This window comes from Mastigoproctus giganteus, chromosome 6, assembly GCF_048544385.1.
Source record: "Mastigoproctus giganteus isolate SK-2022 chromosome 6, ASM4854438v1, whole genome shotgun sequence".
Taxonomy (NCBI): Eukaryota; Metazoa; Arthropoda; class Arachnida; order Uropygi; family Thelyphonidae; genus Mastigoproctus; species Mastigoproctus giganteus.
In genome coordinates this window covers 83,329,140-83,352,605 of record NC_143580.1, presented here as the reverse complement: position 1 = coordinate 83,352,605, position 23,466 = coordinate 83,329,140, and the positions used below count along the sequence as shown (strand labels likewise).

General features: G+C 39.7%; 1 protein-coding gene across 1 annotated transcript in view; it reads right to left on the bottom strand.

Moving 5' to 3' along the window:
• vtd (RAD21 cohesin complex component verthandi) overlaps positions 1-23,466 on the bottom strand; it is a 475,837-nt gene that overhangs the window by 141,332 nt on the left and 311,039 nt on the right. The window contains exon 6 of the mRNA XM_090376234.1: positions 15,051-15,311. Coding sequence (XP_090232360.1) covers positions 15,051-15,311 — 261 coding nt within the window. The remainder of the gene's footprint in view (positions 1-15,050; positions 15,312-23,466) is intronic.

Sequence of the window (23,466 nt, the reverse complement as noted above, 5' to 3'; positions counted from 1 at the left end):
GCATACTCTAAAATACCACCTCCAAGGGGGGGGGGTAGCAGTTTATCTTATATCTGTATTTTACAGGTGGTAGATGACTCTCATCAACCGGTGCAATACCGCCACCACTTTGCTTATTGGAGGCTTGAAGTGGTGAAACCCATGTTTCGTCTCTAGAGCAAAGTTTCCGGCATCCCCCTGCCATACTTCTCCTTCAACCCATGCATGGTACTAAGTACTATAGGTTTTGATACCTTTCATGTTTGGGGTTTTCATAAACAAAAAAAAAAAAAAAAAAAAAAACAGCAGTTAGCAGTAAGGCTTCATATTAAGAGGATTACATATAATTCCACAATGGCAGCCAAGGTCAGTCAGAGTCAACATATCCTACTAGAGTGGAATTTTGCAAGATTGCACACACAGAAATTGACGCTGTCCTCAGGCATCAAGAAATAGGCATCTGTTATAGTTAGGGGTGTCATAGCAAATAGATGAAGTGGAACTTGAAGCTTGAAGTATCTCACTCTGGTCACTAGTTATTAGCCAAAGCCAATGAATCCTGCTCTCTGAGGTCAAGAGTTAGCATAATCCCAACAGGAGGTAAGCTGGTCCTTCAGTGTCAGCAACCATTGTCAGGTAGTGTTAGTAGAGTTGGGCAGTGAAAGTTTGTTTGTTTGTTCGTTATTTAGGAGCATTAGCAACTAAGACCATATTGCTCGGGAATATGCGGTGGTCATTCCCTGACCTTTCCGCAGCTGGTGGTTATGGGCTCGAACCCCGATCTAATCAAGAAGCGTGTGCTATGCACTGCTGCTCCTTCCCACCTGGCTACAGAGGTGCCTGCAGTGAAAGTCTGACTCATATGAAATGTTTGAGCAGTGTGTTGGCCAGTGCTCATTCTAAGTGGGGGACTGTTTCTGGGAGTCCAGAGGGGGAGAGATTCTGGGGTGATAGACCATGCCAGTTGTTTGGATATGTTCCTAAGTATCATACAAAAGACGGCAGCAGAATAATCCATGAATTCGGTGAAAGCTTGCTTCAATGATAAAAATTGAGATTCAGCAGGGTGAGCTATACTTTAGACATTCTGCAGAAGTTTTGTTGCCTCAAATGCGTCTTCAATAGTCATGCATAATACGTTTCCAGTCTGCTCAAGCTTACTTGCTGGAAGCACATTAATAACCCAGGAGCTCACATCTGGTGAGTGTGGGCTTGGCACACCCAGGGTCCTGAGCTGGACATCATCATTCTTCTCTTTCTTGGTGATTCCCTTGTACTTCTGTCTCTCTCTCTCTCTCTCTCAGGGGGTAACTTGGAATTTTTTTTAGCTGATACAGCATAAGCCTCAGGCTTCCTTGCACTATATGGCTAGTAGTAATAATAATAACACTGGTCAATAAGTAAAATTTTACGAAAACACCCAATCTTGACTAATTTTATGCTGCTTAACAGGAAATCACATTAAAATTTTTCGATTGGCTCTTGTTTTAAAATTACAGTTGGGCTCTCATATTGGCAAGTTACTCTACATCATAAGTGTCAAACTCAAATAGGAACGGGGCCACTAAAAATTATATGAGGATCAGTTAAGGTCACATATTGACTTGACTTGAAAACGCATTGGTTTTCAATATTTATATGTATTTATATTTATTTATTAACACATACAAATCATATGAGAATTATAGATAGAAAGAAATATATCGTTTTATGTTTTGGCTCAAAACATTCAAAATTAATTGAATAATATTGTTTGCTTCCACCTGTTGTTAGAGATAGAACATGCTGTGAGGGAGAAGTGCTGCCTCACCTACTTAAAGGGCATGCGTAAACCAAGGTCAAAAGAGAATTTTATGATTTTTAGTTTTAAAATGAAATATTATCTGTGTTTTATTGAATTTTTATTATTTTTTTGACTATTTCCCAATTAAATTTTAATCTCGTTCGGGCTGCATTCGGGAGTGTTGTGGGCCGCATGAAATCTGCGGCCTTGACACCCCTGCTCTACATTATCCCTACAGCTCTCAGCATGACAACACTGCAGTTTCAGTACCACCATGCTCTTATCAAGCAATTGACAACTGTCACCTTTCTCTAAATCACATGATAAGTTTTGTTGCCTCAAATGTGTTTTCAACTCTGTTGCAATAATCCTCAAAATAGTACTGGGTGATTTGTTCTCAGTTAATGGTTGTTCTCTGAGATTCCTACTTTTTGCGCAGTATTCGTGTCGGGTAAGATTAATATGCCCTGTAATTGTGTGAATAGTCTGGATGACCTCTGTTACATATGTGGAGAAGTCACTTTAGCTTCAAGAAAGCATCCCTTAACTCAAGCCATAAAAAAGGACTACTACTTGTACTTTGGAAGTAAAGTTGGTAACCAGGACAAGAACTGGGCTCCACACATATGCTGCACTACCTGTTCATCAAAACTGAATGCATGGATAAATCGAAAGGGATGTTTTATGCCGTTTTGCAGTGCCCGTGATATGGAGAGAGCCAACCAATCATCTCACAGACTGTTACTTCTGTATGGTGCCTTCTATAAGAAAAGGGATAGCAATGAAGAAAAAGTGGGCAGTGACGTAGCCAAATATACCATCTGCAATTCGTCCCATGCCTCGTAGTGAAGTAATACTGATTCCTGAACCACCTGACCATTTTTCTGTACACTCTGATGAAGATACTGATGAACATCAACTTGATATTCATGAAGAAATAACAGCAGCCATCTATATCAAGGGATCCACCATTTTGCCCAAACCTTTATCCTTCTGAACTATATAAAATCACAGAAAGTGAGCTTAATAACCTCATCAGGAATCTTGAACTGCCGAAGAATAAGGTAGAGCTTTTGGCCTTGAGGCTACAACAGTGGAATCTTCTAGATCATTCTGTGAAGATCTAGAATGACAAAATTTTTACTTGAAAGGGCGACAAAATTTTTACTCGAAATAAAGACCGTGATAAATTCTATCAAACAGAAGTTGAACTTGCTGTTTATAAGCACATTGATGGTCTAATGGCAGCAATGAACACGAGGCATGTTCCCAAAGAATGGTGACTATTTATAGATGCTTCTAAGGTTAGCCTTAAGTCTGTGTTATTATACAATGGAAATATGCTGCCTTCAATACTTGTTGCATATGCTGTCCACAAAAAAGAAACATATGCAAACATGGAGAACATCCTCTTAGGTGTACACTATCAGAAATATGAGTGGCAGTTATGTGGTGATTTAAAGGTAATTGCTACTTTATTAGAATTACAAAAGGGTTACACTAAGTATTGTTGATTTCTCTACAAGTGGGATAGTCGTGCCAAGGATATGCACTATGAGAAGAGGAGTTGGCCTAACAAAAATCATTAGCACCTGGAATTAATAACATAGCATTTGAACCTATTGTAGATCCAAATAAAGTTTTACTTCCACCAATCCACATCAAACTAGAGCTCATGAAAAATTGTGAAAGCTTTGGAAGTGAATGGTCCTGTAGTCACATACTTGCAACAGAAATTCCCAAGACTTAGTACAAAGAAGATTAAGGCAACCGTTTTCATAGGTCCACAAATAAGGCAACTTTTCAGAAAGAAACAGTTCGAATGTGTCCTTAGTGATAGCGATAAATTTTCCTGGAAAACCTTTCCTGGTTTTCCAGGAAAGTTAAAGGCGGCAACAACAGGCAACTTGTGAAAGATCTCATTACTTCTTTCAAAAAACTGGGCTGCAATATGTCATTAAAGATGCATTTCTTGCACTCACAACTGGATTTCTTCTCACCAAACTGTAGTGTCGTCAGCAAAAAACATGGTGAGTGCTTTCATCAAGACATCACGGCAATGGAACAAAGATACAAAAGCAAATGGAGTGCAGCCACGTTAGCAGATTATTGTTGGATGGTGAAAAGCGATGCTCCTGAATCTGAATACACGCAAAAGGTGAAAAGGTCCCATGTTTTATACAGGTATGTTCTCAGCTATGTCTTTATTGCCATATAAATAAAAAATGCCTTGTATAAATATAAAAAAAAAACACTTTTCAAAAACAAGATCCAATCTGCTATTTTAAGTACTATTTCTGTGTTTAGCACCCCAAAATCTATAAACCTACTTTTGTGCCCGTAACATTATCAACCCACTGCAGGATGGAAGCCTCCTCAACAATTCATGCCCGTAACAAGATATGACCCAAAATTTGTTGTTCATTGTAATGTGCTATATGTGACATGGAGGTTGTTGATTATGCCCACATCAAAACGTTTTAGGTGTGTTGAACCACGTACAATAAGCAGGTTTGGGATAACTACAAGGCAGCAATTCTATTCACAATGTTTACATTTGTGAAGAATTTCTTTTGTACTTATTCCTTTTATGGATTGCAGTCATCTCCATTGCCAAATATCTACCAACTTAGTCCATGTTCTTTCTTTTCATTTTTTGGGTCAGGACTTTGTTGTATTACAGTTCCCAGGAAGGGAACAGCTATGTTCCTGTAAATACTATAAGCCAGCCCAGTACAGAAGGCTTGTGGGTGGAAGGAGAGTTCCTTATCTGGTATTTATAAAGCCAGTGTGTAGGTTATTCTGCATTCTGTAGATATTTCCAAAAGTATCTGTTGCTGTTTCATCTCAAGATTTTTTGATTTTTGATGACTATTTTGTCAGCACGGTCATACTAAACTGGCCCCGTACATTATGATTGGGATAAAGTGGCTTTTATAAATAATTTGAAAGGTACTGCCTTCTCAGCTCCCAGTCTCTTCTAGTTACTCATAAGAGCACAGAGATGAACCATTTTGATTTGTCACAGATGTATATAAAGATGGTATGATCTTACAGACACAATGGTCAGTAAGATTACTCCAAGGTATTCTATAATATTATGATTGGTAGATTTAGAGGACTTCCAAGTGAGGAGGTGGTTATGCTCTTGATTAATCTTGGCATACAGATTCTAAAAAAATGCACCCAAATGACACAGTTGCCAAGTGCAACAATTAGTTGATCTGGTGTGACATAAACACCGCAAGAACAAAACTAAGGCTTTGAGGTATGTTATACATCAAATGACTGTGCTAAGTATAATGAACAATTACACAGATAAATAGAATGAGCCAGTAAATCAGAATGTCATATCATAGGGAATTTTATCTTTTCAGATAATGACTGGAACTTGTGAATTAGTTGCTCATTCAGTAGTAGAATATTTCTAGATTTACCATATAACAGTTTTCTATAACAGATTTTAGAGAGACAACAAGAGAAACAATACAGTTGATCTGGTTATAAGCAGTGACTCTTCATGCATTAAGAACCTTCGGGCGAAGAAATCTCTAAGTTGCAGTGATCATAGTGCATTGAGGTGATATTTATTTAAAGATACACTGTAATTACTGTCAAGGCATAAAGGGAACTGAAATATGTAATTGCTTTTCACAAACACACAGTTTTTACATCCCTTTTAGTGAGACCAACTGATGGTCCCTGAGGTTTATCACACACATTCGTCCAGCTATGACACAGAGTTGCTACCAGAAATCTAAAATCTTGCTAGAACTGATATTCCAGTCCTACTTGTGTGCAAAGCTGATTGAATTTCAGCAAAATCTGGTCATTCGGCAACAACCAAATCTTCTGTTTGCACCTTCATGATGGCAGGACTATTAGTAACTTTGGGTATATACCTCCATATGCAAGGTCAAGACATATATATACAGCGTGTCTCAAAAATACACAGCATTAATTTCAGGAATGAGTTCCTCATATGTAAACAATAAAAATATTTTATATCAACATAGTTCTGGAAATGCTTGGTTCCCGAGTTATTAACCGGAATGTCTTATCTCCCACAGGTGATTTCCTTCATCACAAGGTACTGACAGAATCTGGTGGTTTTTCCATTCTGACCATGTATTCAAATCAGGAGCAAGCAGATATGCACTTTATGTACGGTTTGGGGGACGGCGATGCTCTGGAGGCTCGTTGTTTGTACTACGAAAGGTTCCCAGAATGAAGATGTCCAGACAGGAAAACGTTTAAAAGGTATCCATCGCCGCCTTTATGAACATGGGACCTTTACACCTCGTGCTGCCGACGGAGGACAACCAAGCTCTATGACTCCTGAAGTAGAGGGGTGGATCAACAGCCTGGCCTCCATGCTCACCCGATTTAAACCCACTTGATTTCTTCTTGTGGGGCCATTTAAAGTCATTGGTGTATTCGACTCTGGTAGCTGATGTGGAAACTCTCCACAATCGAATTGTGGCAGGTTGTGAGACAATACGAAACATGCCAGGAATTTGGCATCGTCTTCATGAGTCCATGAGACGTCGATGTGAGGCCTGTATTCAGGCAGAAGGTGGACATTTTGAACAATTACTATAAGGTGATGTGAACAGTTAAGTGTCATAGACAGACCTTCAAAACTCGGAAACCAAGCATTTCTGGAACTATGTTGATATAAAATATTTTTATTGTCTACATATGAGGAACTCATTCCTGAAGTTATGCCGTGTATTTTTGAGACACCCTGTATAATGGAGATGTCCACTTGGGTGTTAATCAACATAAGCAAGAGTCAAGTTGTGGCATCCTTATCACACAGATGAATGTCCAATACTCTGTGTGACCAGACTATACTAAATGATAGAGACCTCTAATCACCCAGTGCAATAACATCACATTGCTTATTTTAGAATAGAAGTGGTAAAAGAGATGTTTTTACTACTAAAGTCAAAGTTCCAGCACCCCATCTCTTTTAATACGTAGTATGAATCATGTCTTTTGAAGTTATAATAAGTATCATGCCAAGATCGAATATTCCTTACATTTTGAGGATACAGTTACAAAATGGTTTTTGCAGACTGGCCACTAGATAGTCCACCAGGCTAAACATACTGGTAACTCTACGTTATGATCTATCATAACGTAAATCATAGCTCTACATGATCTATGAAGATATCTAATGTATAACTAACAGCCACTAACCTGTGACTACAAGGAGTCAGAGTAGTGTGTATGCAGAAGGCAGTGATTTTGAGGCCAGATTACATCAAGGAGCTGGGTATATTCTTGCTGTGTGTGTGTTCCATGTACTCCCCTTTTACTTTTACCTTATCTACTCAATGCATCATGAATAACCAAACTAAAAGAAAAAATGCATTTATGAAGATATCTAAACCTCTCAAAAACTTCCTAATTGGTTGCTTCAACTACCTCTAATCTCACATATCCTATTTAATTGCTTTATGATGCCTTTTGAAAATCTACAAATCACTCAGAACTTTGACCTCTTTTCTTTATCTAATATTTCTTACAATGAGGTAATTTTCCTTCATAATTTTAATGTTCACAACCCTAGTTGTTTTCGATTTTCTAGTTATATGGATATGGCTAGTCATGTCTGTATAGACTAGAAAACTAGTTTTTGTTATTGCTAATGACTTTACACAACTTGTTGACTTACCTATTGAATAACAATCCTAACCACATACCGTTGATCTGTGCTTACAAAAAATCCCTTCAAAGTACACAGTTAATGTGAGTGGTCCTCTAGGCATCTTGATTTTCCTCTTGGTTTTCCAATAAATGTGCTGAATCTGTCAAGATAAGCATATACTTAACACGTTGAGAAAAAAACTGTGTTAAAATGAGAAACTTGAAATTTTGAAGGGAGTACATAATGAGATCCTGGTCAATCAGTTCAGGTACTCATTTACAGGAGCAACTTCTTTCTCCTGTTAATGAGTACCAAAGTATCTTCTTTCATCTTCTCAACCTTTAACCCATGCGTGGTACTAAATACTATAGGTTCTAATACCTCTTGTGCTAGGGGTTCTCATAAAAACAGCCACAAACAGAGGTGAAAGTGATTCTTGTGCTACTTCTAGTGGGACATGAAATGACGTGGAAAGCAAAGTGTAAGGGATTACAAATCTCACTTCCCATGAAACAAGGAAATACATATGGGCTACATTAGGGATATTAAGAGTAAAAACAGGCACATTTACTTGCTTGTATATCAATGCTTGGAGCATGGTAAATATTGTTTGTTTGTTTGTTATTTGGTTTTTAGGAGCATTAGCAGCTAAGGCCATATTGCTCCAGGGTGATATCTGGTGGTCATTCCCTGACCTTTCCGCATCCTTCGTATTTGGTGGGCAGAGGCTCGAACCCTGGTCTAATCAAGAAGCGTGTGCTACGCACTGGTGCTCCTGCCCACCTGGCTACGGAGGCACCGCATGGTAAATAAGCACATGCTTGGTCACTATTACAAGAGGGACAACATGGTCTGATTCCTTTGGGAGTATGAAATATGGAATGCAATGTGAGCATTATTCCTCAAAATACTTGCGCAGATTCTATCCGGTATTCACAATGGAGTGAAATTCCTTTGTAATTTATGTAAATGTAAATTCATGTAAAATCAAAATGTTAATGTAAATTCACAAAGGAGGACAAAGGGTGACACAAGTAATTACAGACCTGTTAGTTTAACTTCTGTTCCAGGGAAATTAATGGAGGCACTGGTTAAAGAAGCACTGCAGGATCATCTAGACAAGACTTCAGTTATAGCTCGTACACAGCATGGTTTTGTTAAGTGAAAGTCTTGTCTGACCAATCTGATTGGATACTATGATGTGGTAACAAAGGAACTGGATGCAAAGAATAATTTTGAAATCATATATTTGGATCTTAGAAAGGCTTTTGATACTGTTGCACATAAAAGACTACTGCATAAATTGGAGCAGTGTGGCATTGGGGGCAAATTGCTGCTATGGATAAAGGGATGGTTGAGTGGGAGAAGACAGAGAGTGGTAATCAATGTACACTGCTCTTCGTGGACTAATGTTATTAGTGGAGTGCCCCAGGGTTGGTGCTGGGTCCATTGTTATTTTGTGTATTTATTAATGATATTGATGAAGGCATATCAAGTTTGCAGATTATACAAAGGTTGGCAGGGTTGTTAATGATAGTAAAGACAGTAAACTACTGCAACAGGATCTAGAAAAGTTAGGTAGATGGGCTGAGAAGTGGCAACTGAAATTTAATATTGACAAATGCTGCATATAGGTATCATATGGGTATACTACTGCATATGGGTAGCAGTAACTCAAGAGAAACGTGCCAACTGTGTGGTACTACACTGACAGTGGTAGAGAATGAAAAGGACCTGGGGGTAATTGTGCAGGCAGATATGAAGTTTTCTGAGCAGTGCAGACAGTCTGCAAGAGTAGCTCATGGTGTCTTGTCAACGATACACAGGAATTTGGCTAAAGTAAAGAAAGCCTGCACGAGAAGCATGCAAAAGTTCGATGAAATTTTCCTGTAAAAGTACTTTGCCGTAACAGCATTTGTATTTTTGCTCGCTTGGTAAACAGATGATGGGTGTTATCGGTCTGGAGTAAAAGTTGAATCCTACGGGAGCTTGAAACTCTCCCGAAATGGAGGGGGGGGGGTAACATGACCTTTTTGTCCACCAATGATTCTAAAGAAAAAAGGTTGGGTTAACCTCTCCACTTTGGGAGGGTTTCAATCTCCCATGGGATTCAATTTCTACTCCTGACCGATAACACCCACTGTATGTGTACTGAGCGAGTAACAATACAAATGCCGTTATGGGAAAGTACTGTTACCAGTAAATTTCATCGAACTTTTGCATGCTTCTCGTGCAGGCTTTCTTTACCTTCACCAGGAATTTTTCTAGTAAGGATAAGGAGGCGATTATCCCCTTGTATAAGGCAATGGTCAGGCACACCTTGAATACTGTATACAGGTCTGGAGGTCTCATTTTAAGAAGGATGTAGAGCTACTGGAATGAGTACACAGAGAAGAGCAACAAGATTAGTGAATGGAACAAGGGGTTGCTCTTATGAAGAAAGGCTTAAGTTTTGCAAATTACAGTGTCTGGAAACTAGGCATCTGTGTGGTGATCTGATTGAGGTGTATAAAGCCTTGAATGGTTTGAGCATGCTCAATACTGATGGGATTCTATCTCTTGCTCAGAATAATTGTCTGGGAGGGCATAAATTCAAATTGAGGAAAGACAGTTGTAGGATAGTTGTGGCTAGCAGGCGGTTGATTGCTGGAAAAAACTTCCATCTGTCATTGTAGATGTTGATAGCTTAAATAGATTCAAGGCAGAATTAGACAAACATTTGGAGTGAGTGGATGGGTGAAATGAGAAGGGGTTTATTTATTTATTTTTTTTTTTGTCTGATGCTATATAAGCTTGCTTTCTTGCATCATGTGCCTTTACTAATGCTAATGCTAATTTCTATATTCAGTTTTATTACCCTTTTCATATATTGGTACGACTGTCTTGCTTTTTCATAAAATGACCTCTAGATAATACGACATGACCACTGTGAATGTACTTTTATTACTCCATCTTTCAGCATTTCAAGTCAATTTCTTCACCTGCTGACTGTTCATATCTGATGTTTTCAGGACTTTTTATACTGCAATACTAGATACAATGCCTAAAATTTTCACTGTTTTAATGTTTTCCTCTTTTAGAGTTATATCTTCAGCTCCTTTGTTTAATAAATCACCAAAGATAAACTATCTCATCATAAACTGTCTTCCATTTTAACTTCTCCTCTATCATTTTTGAGGACCTTACCTATTATTTTCCCTCTGTTCTGAGATTTAACTAAATGTCAAAATATTTTTCTGCCTTCCTAATACTTGTTTTCCATTATCTTTCTCCAAAATCTTTCTACAATTTTTCTTTAGCTTGTTTGTTCTCATCCTCAACAAACCAGCTTGACTTGAAATTGTAATGTAAGCACTCAAAATGAAAGTCATAGTAATCTTTTTGAAGAGACTGAACCCAAGTGGTCTTACATAAAAACATTCCGAAAGTTTTATAAAGAGTTTTCTGTAGTGTGAATATAAGCAGGCCCAACTGACAAGAAACATGTGCACTAATAGAACTAGTTTGATATCTGCACTTCTCCTCTACTGAAGAAAAACCTCAGCAGTAGTTTCCATACTGGTAGAAGGAAGTTCTTTACATAGTTTACTGCACAAGCAACCTGTAGTCTCAACTTTTCTCATCAATCTGCTCACAGATTAACTGGAACTCAGATGGTTGATATCCTTGTAGCACAGCTTCAGGATTGTATTCCTAATGTAACATTGCTTCACTAACTTACTCTATTGCAATTGTCAGCAGACCAGTTTCAAACATGGGCAGAAAAGAGGAAACTAGGCAGTGGCGGATCCAGAAAAAAATGACAGAAGGGGCATTATTTGTGACGGGGGGGCACCATTTTATGCCTTGTTTGTGCACAAACAAGGCACAGAATAAAACAATGTGGCTGGCAGACACAGGCACACAGCTAACTCTGAATTACTTTGAAGTAAACATTACGCATGACCAAACTGCATGACGCCTCGAACTAGAATGGCGATCACATCAGCATCAGTGTTTCCAACTGTAGTCAGTTGAAAATAAATGAGCCACAATGCAAAAATATATAAACTCCTATGGTAACAATAAAAAAGAAAAATTTTTTTATAGCTAAAGGGAATTTAAACGATTGGTGAATATTTTCCAAAAAATGACAGGGGAGGGATTGTTCCCCAGTGCCCCTACCCTGAATCTGCCACTGAGACTAGGTACAAGATAATTCCCGTAATAGCCTCAAAGCTTAAATGTCAGAAAATCAAATTAATCAAAGTTTATGTTACCATTTCAAAAATTATACAAAATAAAAATATAAAAAATAAAATAAATAAATAAATTATACAGGAAATTTATTTTAATTAATATTAATTAATACCCACTTCCATCACATTAGGACCACTGTTGTTTTTGATTTTCATAAATGACACTGATGAAATCATGAGGTCTAAATTTGAAGATGTAAAGATTGGTAGAGTAATTAATGATCACCGCCTCTTCAGAGTGACCTAGATAGACTTCAGGATGATCAGAAAAATGGCAGTTATGCTTTATTTCAGCAAAGTGCAAGGTATTACACCTGGGAAACAGTAACCCCAAAATAACTTATACACTTGGTGGAATTGAACTATAGCTAGTAGTGGAGGAGAGGGACTTGGGTGTTATGATATGACATCAAGTTCTCCGAGCATTGTAGACAGGTTGAAAGGAAGGCTCATGGTGTCCTATCGATTATTTATTGAAAGTTTGCTAGTAGAGATAAGGATGTCATAATCCCATTATATAAGGTTATTGTTAAACCACACTTGGAATACTGTGTTCAAGTATGGAGACCACACCTAAAGAAAGACATCGAACTTCTTGAAAGGGTCCAAAGACGGGTAACTCACCTGGTGAGATTCGCAAAAGGGCATCCATATGAGGAAAGACTTCGAATATGTGGGTTGCTGAGCTTGGAAACTGAGCACCTTAGAGGAGATTTGACTTAGGCGTTTAAGGTTCTGAGAGGCATAAGTAAAATGAATGAGGATGAAATTTTCAGTTATGATTCTAGAACTAGGAGCCATAAATTCAAGTTATGGAGGGGAGATGTTTAGACTGGATGGAAGTTTTTTTATAAATTATTGGAATAAGTTACCCACATGGGTAACTTATTCCAGTGGGTTGTAGAGGCTGACAGTTTGGGGAAATTCAAAGGTCAGTTGGATAGTTACCTACGAGAGGACTGAAATGCATAGGTTGTCTATTTCCTTTTCTTTTATTAATTATTTATTTTTAAAATTTCTTTTTTCTTATTATTTTTTTTATTTTGGCTGGTGCAGCATAAGCCGTAGGCTTCCTTGCGCAATGTGGCCACTGCTAATACTATAATACTCCTTTTCTGCCACTCATTATGCATGGAAGGCCAACAATTGCCAATCAGAAGACAATATGATAACATCATAATCACATATTTTAATTGATAAAATGTTGTGTAATAACCTTCAGTAAACATGCTTCCTATTTCCAAAATAGACACCTTTTATAAATAATTACTCTGGTCAGTTTCTTTATTCTTTTCTTACAATTACTTTTTAACATTAAGCCTATGTTTTTAGGCACACACACACACACACACACACACACACACACACACACACACACACACACACACACACACACTTAGTATTTAGTTCTTTTTAAAAGTTTGTCAAGCATCTCAAATTTCATTAAAATCAGACAAGTAAAAATCATTATTATTTCTTTTTCTGTACAGTTTGTATTTTGTTCGATTTCTGTACAATTCATTGATTAAATGTTGTTTTAATCAAGTTTGTTAGCTTTAGACAGTTTGTTTGTTTGTTATTTTGGTTTTTAGGAGCATTAGCAACTAAGGCCATATTGCTCTGGGGATATGTGGTGGTCATTCCTTGACCTTTCCACATCCTCCGTATTTGGTGGTCACGGCTCAAACCCCGGTCTAATCAAGAAGCGTGTGCTATGCACTGCTGCTCCTGCCCACCTGGCTACGGTGGTGCCAGCTTTAGACAGTTCACGCATGCTTTGCCTGTATTGTTATATAAGATTTGCAAGCACGATGTTGGCTGTGAAGAAATATATAGAGAGAGAAGAACAGACTTAATAAAAGTGTATGAAAGAAGAGTAATAAGTGTTATACATTTCTAATTAAACTGGATGGGTAAGTTTAGAGAATACAAAACTATAGTTTTATTGAGTATTCTATAAAGTTATAATCTTAGTAATCAACTGATAAGAAGATTAACTATATTTACTTTTCACTTCTATTAATAAAAAAATAAAAAATAAAAAACAGGGAAAAAAATTAATTTAAGAAAAAAATCTAACAAGCTTAAAAAGTAACATTCTCATATATTCCAAACTTGCTTGATATTTTGTATGTTGGATACACATATTCATACCTTTTAATTATGTTTTACAGCACTTCAGCAAGTGCTTCTCAACAGAATAGGGAAAGGCCACCTAAAGTAAGTTTTTGTAAAAGTTCTGTCAATAATTCAATGCAAGCTTCCTCTTTAATTAAAAAAAAAAAAAAAGCAGTGGCATTTTCGTTCCTCCCTCGGGTAAGGCAAAAAGCCTAGCCCTGCTTGTTAGTGTCATCATGGAAATTAACTTATAATCACTATGATCTTGCATAATGTTAATTCTCTCAACCTATTCCAACTTAACACTACAGTCTATGCAGTATAACATGGGGCACTGTCAAAATGAAACAGAAAAGGGCCCTCCCAATTCTGCTGTTACAGTGTAGGAATGTTTACAGTGTTTCACGGAAATTGTCCAGAATGCTAATTGACTACATGGCAATCACTGTTCCAAGAATAACCAATGGTCCAAACCACCCCCAGGAGGTGACAGCATCTCCACCAAACTTCACAGTTGGGATGACACACTCTGGTAAATAAAGTTACCTGGGCATCTGCCAGACCCAAACACAGCTATTAGATTAGAAAACCATGCATAGTGAATCCTCAGTCCATAACATTGCTTTCCAACATTGGGTTATATTCCAGGCAAGTTGATGCCATACATTGTACGATGTGATGTGATGTTAGATTGGTGTTCCACAACTTTTCTGCAAAAGCTCTTCTCTAATAACCAAATGATACAAAGCCCTCGCACATCGTCCTGATATTAATACGTTAACATTGGTTACTGTGGCATCCATGAACACCGTTCATATTATCTCAAGGGAGAACTGACACAATCAAAGGGAACTCTTCTGAGTACCTTCTGGTCTCTTTCCATTAATTTCTGGGGTCTACTTGAACATTTCCTGGCTCTAACACCACCATAATGTTTCCATATGGTGGAAACATTACGATCATTACGACAACCATCACTGACCTAGGATGATAATAGGAATGACAAAGAGATTCATTGCTAATATAATATCCTAGGATGACTCCTATACTTTATTGAACCACTTACTTCTAGTATAAACACAGTAATTGGTATTGTTAATTTCTCCCAAATTCCTTCCAGAATTTGGGAGAAATTCTGGAATTTGTGTTTCCAACACACACACATACAGAGAGAGAGAGAGAGAGAGAGAGAGAGAGAGAGAGAGAGAGAGAGAGAGAGAGAGAGAGAGAGAGAGGGGGGGAAGAGAGAGAGAGAGAGAGAGAGAGGATACATAACCATAATCATCTTCAGACAGCATGTCTTCTCTCATTTCATTTTCCTCTTGCAATGATTGCTCTTCATGATGCAACAGCTGCTGTTGTTGTAAGAGCTGTTGATGAGTATTAATATGCTCCTCATCAGGAATATGTCCAGTACTCATTTCAGATACCTCATGTAATTCTTCTGCTGAACTGCTATCTATTGCTACATGGCTTAATGGTGCATCATCAAAAAGACCTGTTGATTCAAAAAGTGCTCCACCTCCTCCTCCTCCATCTAAAGAAACAAGAATAATCACTATATTTGAGTACCACTAAAAATTGTAAAAAGAGAAAAATTATCATCTGAAGAATTCTTTATATATTAACATGTACTCCAGTACTCCATGAATAGTATAAGAGAAGGCAGTTACTGCCACTTCAGATTGCAGAAAATAAAATTAAAATAAATAATATATAATTTTATGGTATAATAACATTTATGTACACTTGTTAGATAATTGCTAAATCATTATTTCTTTAACATCATGATTTTTTTAGAAAATGATTCAAGGAAATCAGCACAAATGAAACACATTTCAGCCTATTTTAAACATTTAGCATTAGTAGAGGCATTTGATGCACAAAAGCAAGCTTATGCAGCATCAGCCAAAAAAAAAAAAAAAAAAAAGAAAAACGCTCCCATTTCACCCCTCCGTTCGTTCCAAGTACCTGTCCAGCTCAGCCTTAAATTTATTTAAGCTATGAACTTCCACAACATGGATGGAAGTCTGTTCCACCAAACAACCACCCGCTGGTTAAAGACAAACTTCTGCACATCTGTCTTACCTCAATTTGAATTTATGCCCTATCAAATGATTATTCTGAGAAAGAGGTAGAATTCCATCAGCATTGAGCATGCTCAAACCATTCAAGGCTTTATACACCTACCTCTATCAGATCACTTCGCAGGTACCTAGTCTCCAGACACTGTAATTTACAAAATTTAAGCCTTTCTTCATAAGAGCAACCCTTTATTCCATTCACTAATCTTGTTGCCCTTCTCTGTACTCGTTCCAACAGCTCTACATCCTTCTTATAATGAGGCCTCCAGACCTGTATACAGTACTCAAGGTGTGGCCTGACCATTGCCTTATATAAGGGGATAATCACCTCCTTATCCCTGCTAGAAAAATTCTTGTATATCATTGCAAGACACTATGAGCTACTCTTGCAGACCATCTGCACTGCTCAAAAAAATTCGTATCTGCCTTCACAATTACCCCCAGGTCCTTTTCATTCTCTACCACTGTCATTGTAGAACCACAGAGTTGATATGTCACACTGCAGTTGCTGCTTCACATACGTAGTACTTTTCATTTCTCAATGTTAAACTTCATTTGCCACCTCTCTGCCCATCTGCTCAACTTTTCTAGATCCTGTTGCAGCAGTGTACTGTCATTAGTGTCCTTAACAACCTTGCCAACCTTCATATTGTCTGCAAACTTGGACTTTAAGCTTGATATACCATCATCAATATCATTTATAAATACAGATTTGTTTGTTTGTTTGTTTTGGTTTTATTGGCGCATTAGCTACTAAGGCTATAATGCGCCAAGACCATGTCATTTATAAAAAAATTTAAACTTTCAGTGACCTAATTAGTTAGGTCACTATGTCAAGAAGTATAAGAAAAATGTAAATTTTATAAACGAGTAAAAATATTTATTGATTTTAAAATCTAAAAATAGCAGACACATTGTCATTGTCGGATAAAATCTGACTGAGTGTATACGGCTCAGTCAGATGATTAAAAGCAGTAAAACGGATATTGCTAAAATCGGGACAATCAATTAAAATGTGTCTCATAGTTAAAATTGTGCCACAGGACACACACATAGGAGGGTCATCAGCCCTCAGCAAAAACGAATGAGTTAAATGACTGTGTCCTATGCGGGTCCGGGCAAGAACAACTTCCTCCTTACGATTCCTGCGCAGACTAGACTGCCACAGTTCAATTACAGGCTTTATACAATATAATTTATTTCCAGTCTGTCTATTCCACGAGTCCTGCCACTGGGAGTGTATGTTTTGGTGTATTATTTGCCTGTAGTCTGTATAGGGGACTGACAGGCAGCGGTTATTATTGGGAATTGCTGATTTGGCTGCGGCGTCAGCCAAATCATTTCCCCTAATCCCAATGTGGCTGGGAATCCAGCAGAAGCGGATGTCATATTCGTGTTCATGGAGAACGTGAATCTTCTGCTGAATGCTAGACAGAACTGGATGAGGATTATACCTCACAGATATTAAAGACTGTAACACACTGAGAGAGTCGGAATATAAAATGAACCGTTGGTATTGGCATTCACTAATGTGATCCAAGGCTAACTCTATAGCATGCAGCTCTGCAGTAAATATACTTCATTCAGAGGGAATCTGTCCGATGTAGGGCTGTCTGTAAAGACAGCAGCAGATCCCACGTATGATTCCGACTTCGAACCGTCTGTGTAGACTGGCGCGAAGTCGGAATGTTCAGCTCGGTGTGCTGAATAAAGCTGCAGGTAGACCGATGATGGAGTGTCCGAATTTCCCCAATTTCTAAGGGACAAGTCACATGCCGGGACATGAGCATGCCAGGGTGGAAAGGGTTGCTTTGGTGTTTGCGCAACCTTGTCTACCTTGATATGAAGTTCTTTGAGTAGCTCTTGGAGACGAATACCAAAAGGATGATTGGCAGTCTTACGGGTGTTGTACAAATTTTCCCATCGTGGCTCAAAAACGAATGGCCACGTAGAATGGTCTGGCAGGGATTTCAGTTTTAAGGCGTACTTTAGAGATAACTGCTTACGATGAAGCGATAACGGTGGTTCGTTTGCTTCGATGTATAAGCTCTGGATAGGAGATGTTCGAAATGCTCCAGTTTTTTTTTTTTTTTTTTTTTTTTTTTTTGGTAGTTGTTGGCGCATCGGCTTCTGTGGCCATATTGCACCTCCCAAGGTTTTTGCAGTACTTTGATCCAAGCCCGAGGCGGGAATCGAACCCGCGACCTTTGGGTTGCCGGGCAGGTACTTTACCCACTCGGCTAGCCCGGTCGGCGAAATGCTCCAGTAGCGATACGTAGAGCCTGATGATGGACAGGGTCCAACCATCGAAGGGCACTGTCTCTGGCTGAAGAATATACTTGGGCCCCATAATCTAATTTGGATCGCACAAGTGCACGATAAAGCCGTAGAAGGGTGCATCGGTCTGCACCCCAAGATAAAGAGGAAAGCGAGCGGAGCATATTAAGGCCTCTTATGCACTTTGTGCGGAGTTGACGAATATGATCCAAAAAGGTCAGTTTTTTATCGAATATGAGTCCCAAGAATTTTGTGTTCGCTGCTACTGGAATAGCATTTTGTCCGAGCCTTAATTCAGGTTTCAGGATGAAGATTACGCTTGCGACAAAAGTGTACGCAAACGGTCTTCTCCGGCGAGAACCTGAAGCCATTAGCAAGTGCCCAGGAATTCAGACTATCGATGGCTTTCTGCAGTTGTCTTTCAATAACCCTCATGTTGCACGACTGGCAAAAAATGCTAAAGTCATCAACATACAGGGCACTGTTTACAGTTGGAGGAAGTTGTTCTGTGATGGAATTTATTTTGATGGCAAAAAGCGTGACACTTAATACTGATCCTTGTGGTACTCCCTCCTCTTGGCTAAAGGAGCGAGAGAGTGAGGATCCCAAACGAATTTGCAATGATCGATTGGCTAAAAAGTTTTGAATAAAAAAGGGCAGATGCCCTCTTAGCCCTAGGCTATGTAAATCTTTTAAAATGCCAAATCTCCAAGTTGTGTCATACGCTTTCTCCATGTCAAAGAACACCGACACCAAGTGTTCGCGTTTTAGGAAAGCATCCCGGATGGATGCTTCCAATCTAATAAGATGGTCCAAAGTGGACCGGTTCCTTCGGAAGCCACACTGGATGCTGGAGAGAAGGTCATTTGATTCTAAATACCATATTAAACGAGAATTAACCATTCTCTCCAGGATTTTGCACAGACAGCTAGTCAGAGCAATAGGACGATAATTGGTGGTGACTTCTGGATCCTTTCCTGGCTTAGGAAAGGCAAGAACGATTGCCTTTCGCCAGGAGTCCGGAAACTGCCCTTCAGTAAAGATTCTGTTATACAGAAGGAGCAGACAATCCATAGATTTTGGTGGAAGATGTTTAATCATTTCATAATGGATGCCATCTGGTCCAACAGCACTTGCTTTGGAAAGAGTGAGGGCTCTTTTCAGTTCCTCTATAGTGAACGCCCCGTTGTAGGGATAGAGGCCCTTGGACTTAAAATTAAGTGCTTGTTTTTCCAGTTTATGTTTCAGGACCGGGAACTCTGGGGAGTACGAGGATGTTGCGGAGATGTTAGAGAATGTTTCCCCAAGAGCATTTGCTATTGCAGTTGGATCTGCAATAGTACATCCATTATAATCTAGGATTGAAGAAGGGTGGGATGTATATTTTCCCTTCATTTTCCGGATTTTATCCCAGACTACCTTAGAGTTGGTAGACTGGTTAATAGATGATGTAAAACGGATCCACGATTCCTTTTGACTCTGATGGCGGATATATCGTGCTTTGGCTCGTGCACGTTTAAAGGCTATAAGGTTGGTCGTGGTAGGATATCGGCGGAATATCCCCCACGCTTTGTTTTGAGCCTTTTTTGCTGCTGTGCATTGTGAATTCCACCAAGGTTTAGGAAATGGTGGAAACCGGGCAGATGTTTTTGGAACAGCATTCGCAGCTGCTTGGACAATATTTTCTGTGATGTACTTAACTGCATCATTGATAGACTCTTGACTGACTGTGCTAAGATCAGAATTTGCCTGATGTTGGAAGGCAGTCCAGTCAGCCTGATCAATCTTCCACCGTGGTAACCTAAAAGGAAGACATGGTCTCCCACTGTGGAATAAGGTTATCACGGGGAAGTGATCGCTTCCGTATGGATTCTCCTCCACTTCCCAAGTGAGTGAAGGGAGTAGAGAAGGGGAGCAGATAGAGAGATCAATGGCAGAAAAAGTACGGGTAAGCATGTGGAAGAAGGTGTTTGTTCCAGTATTTAGAAGGAAAGGTCATTGTCATTGAGCATACGCTCTATGACTCGTCCCCTTCCGTTGATGTTAGCACTACCCCACAGGGTGTTATGTCCATTCATATCCCCGAGAAGTAAGAAAGGGGAGGCAACTGCGTTAGAAGATCATCAAGGTCTTCCTGGGAGATGTCAGTCCCAGGTGGCAAATAAATGGAGCACACAGTTAATAAAAATCCCACTGAAAGGCGAATTGCAACAGCCTCTATGCTGGTTGTAATTAGCAAGGGCTGCACTGGGGTCTGGTTACCCACAAGGATAGCCACTCCCCCATGTACAGAGCCATCCGCAATTCTATTCTTTCGAAAAACTGTGATCTTGTGCATGGTGGGATCATCATTTGCCTTTAGATATGTCTCCTGCAAGCAAAAGCAAACTGGCTTGTGCTTTTGCAGGAGGGCCTTGATGTCATCTATATTTCGCCGGAATCCATGACAATTCCATTGTAGGAATTTAGCCATTATTTTGGCTTGGTGGGTCCATGACGCGGCTTCCGAGGTGCTGAGGGCTTACTTTTATCAGTCTTGGATTTATCTTTTTTGGGGAAGAATGGACGCTGTCCCGTGTCCATTTCTTCCTCCGCAAAGAGTTCCAAGACTGAATCTTCGGGTACCTCCTTCTGCTCGACATCCATCTTATCTTGGGTACTAGGGGGGGACTTCCCCTTTCCTATTCTTTTCTTTCATAGTTACCTTTGTTACTTGTGGAGCGTTAGGGGGTACCGATATAGGAGTGGCAGCTGATTGGTCCTTCTGTGCAGGTTTTTGAGAACTTAAAAGATATCGCGCGATGGGAGTGAAAGACTCCTTTGGAGGAATGGTCATGTCCGTCTGAGTTCCGACGGAACATCTCCCTGCTACCTTCTGGGCGTAGGTAGGATTGTTGATATTCAGGGGTTTGACCGATTTCCTTGCCTCCTGGTATGATATATTTAGCTCTGCCTTCAGCCGTTGAATTTCTTTTTCTTCTTTCCACTTCTGGCATGCTCGTGAATAGGCTGGGTGTTCGCCTTCACAGTTAATACAGGTGGGTTTTGTGGCTAAACATGCTGTTGTTTCGCGGTCCTTTGCACCGCATCGAGCGCATGCAAGGACTCCACGGCAGGCCATTTGAAAATGTCCATACTTCTGGCATTTAAAACACCGTAAAGGGTTCGGAACATATGGACGCACTGAACAGTTGATGTATCCAGCTTTAATCTCGTCAGGAGGTTTAGGAGAGTTAAAAGTCAGGATAACGCTCCTGGTTTTAACAATTTTTCCATCCCTTCGCGCAGTGATTCTCTTGACAGCAATGACTCCCTGTGGTTTTAATTCAGAGCAGATTTCCTCCTCGGTTACGTCGAGAAGGTCCCACTCCGAAATGACACCTCTCGATGATGTTGTTGTTTGTTGGATTTATTGGTGCAAGGGCTACAAAGGCCATAATGCACCTATTTCAATCTTATTTGATACATGATTGTTATATTAAATAAAAGGATTCAGATCAGGTGATATTTGTTTATCAATTTGAGGAAGGTAAAAACATCATTAATATCTTGTCGGTCTCCGAGAATCTGTTGTAAGGTAAGTTTATTAGAAGAATATAGATGTGAAGAGAAAGCTGTTTTTCGTTCTCTCAGATATAATGGGCATTCAATGATCAAGTGGTTTACTGTGAGTTGAGTTTGACAGTTGTGGCATCGTGGAGGGTCATCCTGAGTGAGTAAATAACTATGAGTTAGGTGAGTATGTCCTATTCGAATTCTAGCAAGTACTACTTCTTCCTTTCTATTGCCTCTTAGGCTTGATAGCCACTTCTTGTGATCCTTTTTAATCTGAAAAAGCTTATTGCTCTTTTCTCCCTGCCAAATGGATAGCCATTTTTTTCTAACATTGGTATGTATGATGCGTTTTAAATCTGTGTAAGGTATCTGCATGTCTGATTTTATGTGACTGGTGTTCTTGGCTGCAAGATCCGCTTGTTTGTTTCCTCTGATTCCAGAGTGCCCAGGTATCCAACAGAAAATTAATTTTTGCCTGTTTGCAAGAAGCTGCGCTAACTTGGTTTGAATTTGTTGTAGAAACGGATGACTGGAAGGAAATTTACACTGAAGAGCAGATACAGCACTTAAGGAATCGGTGTAGATAATAGTTTGAGGATATAATGACTGTTTTACATTGTCTAGAGCCATCAGGATAGCATACGGTTCTGCAGTGTAAATACTGTACTCCAAAGGGAGCTGCTGGGATATTGTATTGTTTGGTAGAACTGCAGCTGCTCCAACTTTATTATCTGTCTTGGAACCGTCAGTGTAAATTTGGGTAAAACTAGAGAACTGAAAAGAGTGAGTTGCATGGATCGACCTCTCGATGAATTGAGTGTTCTGTGTGGTGTCACTGTTATAGGGATTCCTCCAATTGATGTTGTTCGGAGGAGATGTTCAGATTGCCTGTCATTTTTAGTTTCAATTAAAAGGTCTCCAGAACGGAGCCTCTTAACTGATTTGGGAGAACCTGCTAACCCATCTAACCCTTTTTGAATAAAAAAGGGCGACATTTTACCAATCGGTGTCTCATTGGTAGAATGCATGATTAAGAATCTTGGGACTGGCCCTGATGGTAATTCGGTTCGCTGCCTCTTTTTAGCAATAATGCTATCTGCTTCACTGTCTAAATTTTCAGATAGGGACCGTGTTGGGGCCCCTGAAGAAGTTAGTTTATCAGGATTCATGGAGTTTATTAAATTGTTCAGTGCCCGGGCTCCCCACCCACCACGGAGCCCAAAGAGATGCCCACTACCAGGCAGGCAATAAATGCGCTTGGGAGTGGAACGCCAGGGCTACCCAGACACTATACCCGCACCGCCGCCAGCCTGAATTCTGTCCCTCGGACCATGAGAGTAGGGGCGTGGCATTGACACGGTTGATCCTCGCAGGCGAGCCTACTAGCCGAAAGACCCTCGCAGGCGAGCCTACTAGCCGATTGATCCTAGCCGCGCCTTCCAGGACCACCCATCTTGTCGAAGCAGGGGCCAAAGTGGTGTATTGAAGCTGGGCCCCTCAACCACCAGGATCCCCCTTTCCGAATTTCCACGGGTCGCAGCGCACGGCAAACACGCCGGATTCCATTGATGTAAGCCTGGAACCTGGGCTGTGGGCGTTGGATCCCAGTGATGCTAGTCTGGAAGTCCAGCAGCGTCACTGGGAGGTCCCCCCTCACCACGTACTGGTGCCCACGTCGAGGGGTTATAAATACAGAAAACAACAATGAACCCAATACTGAACCCTGAGAGACTCCACTAATAACATTAGTCCACGATGAGCAGTGTCCACTGATTA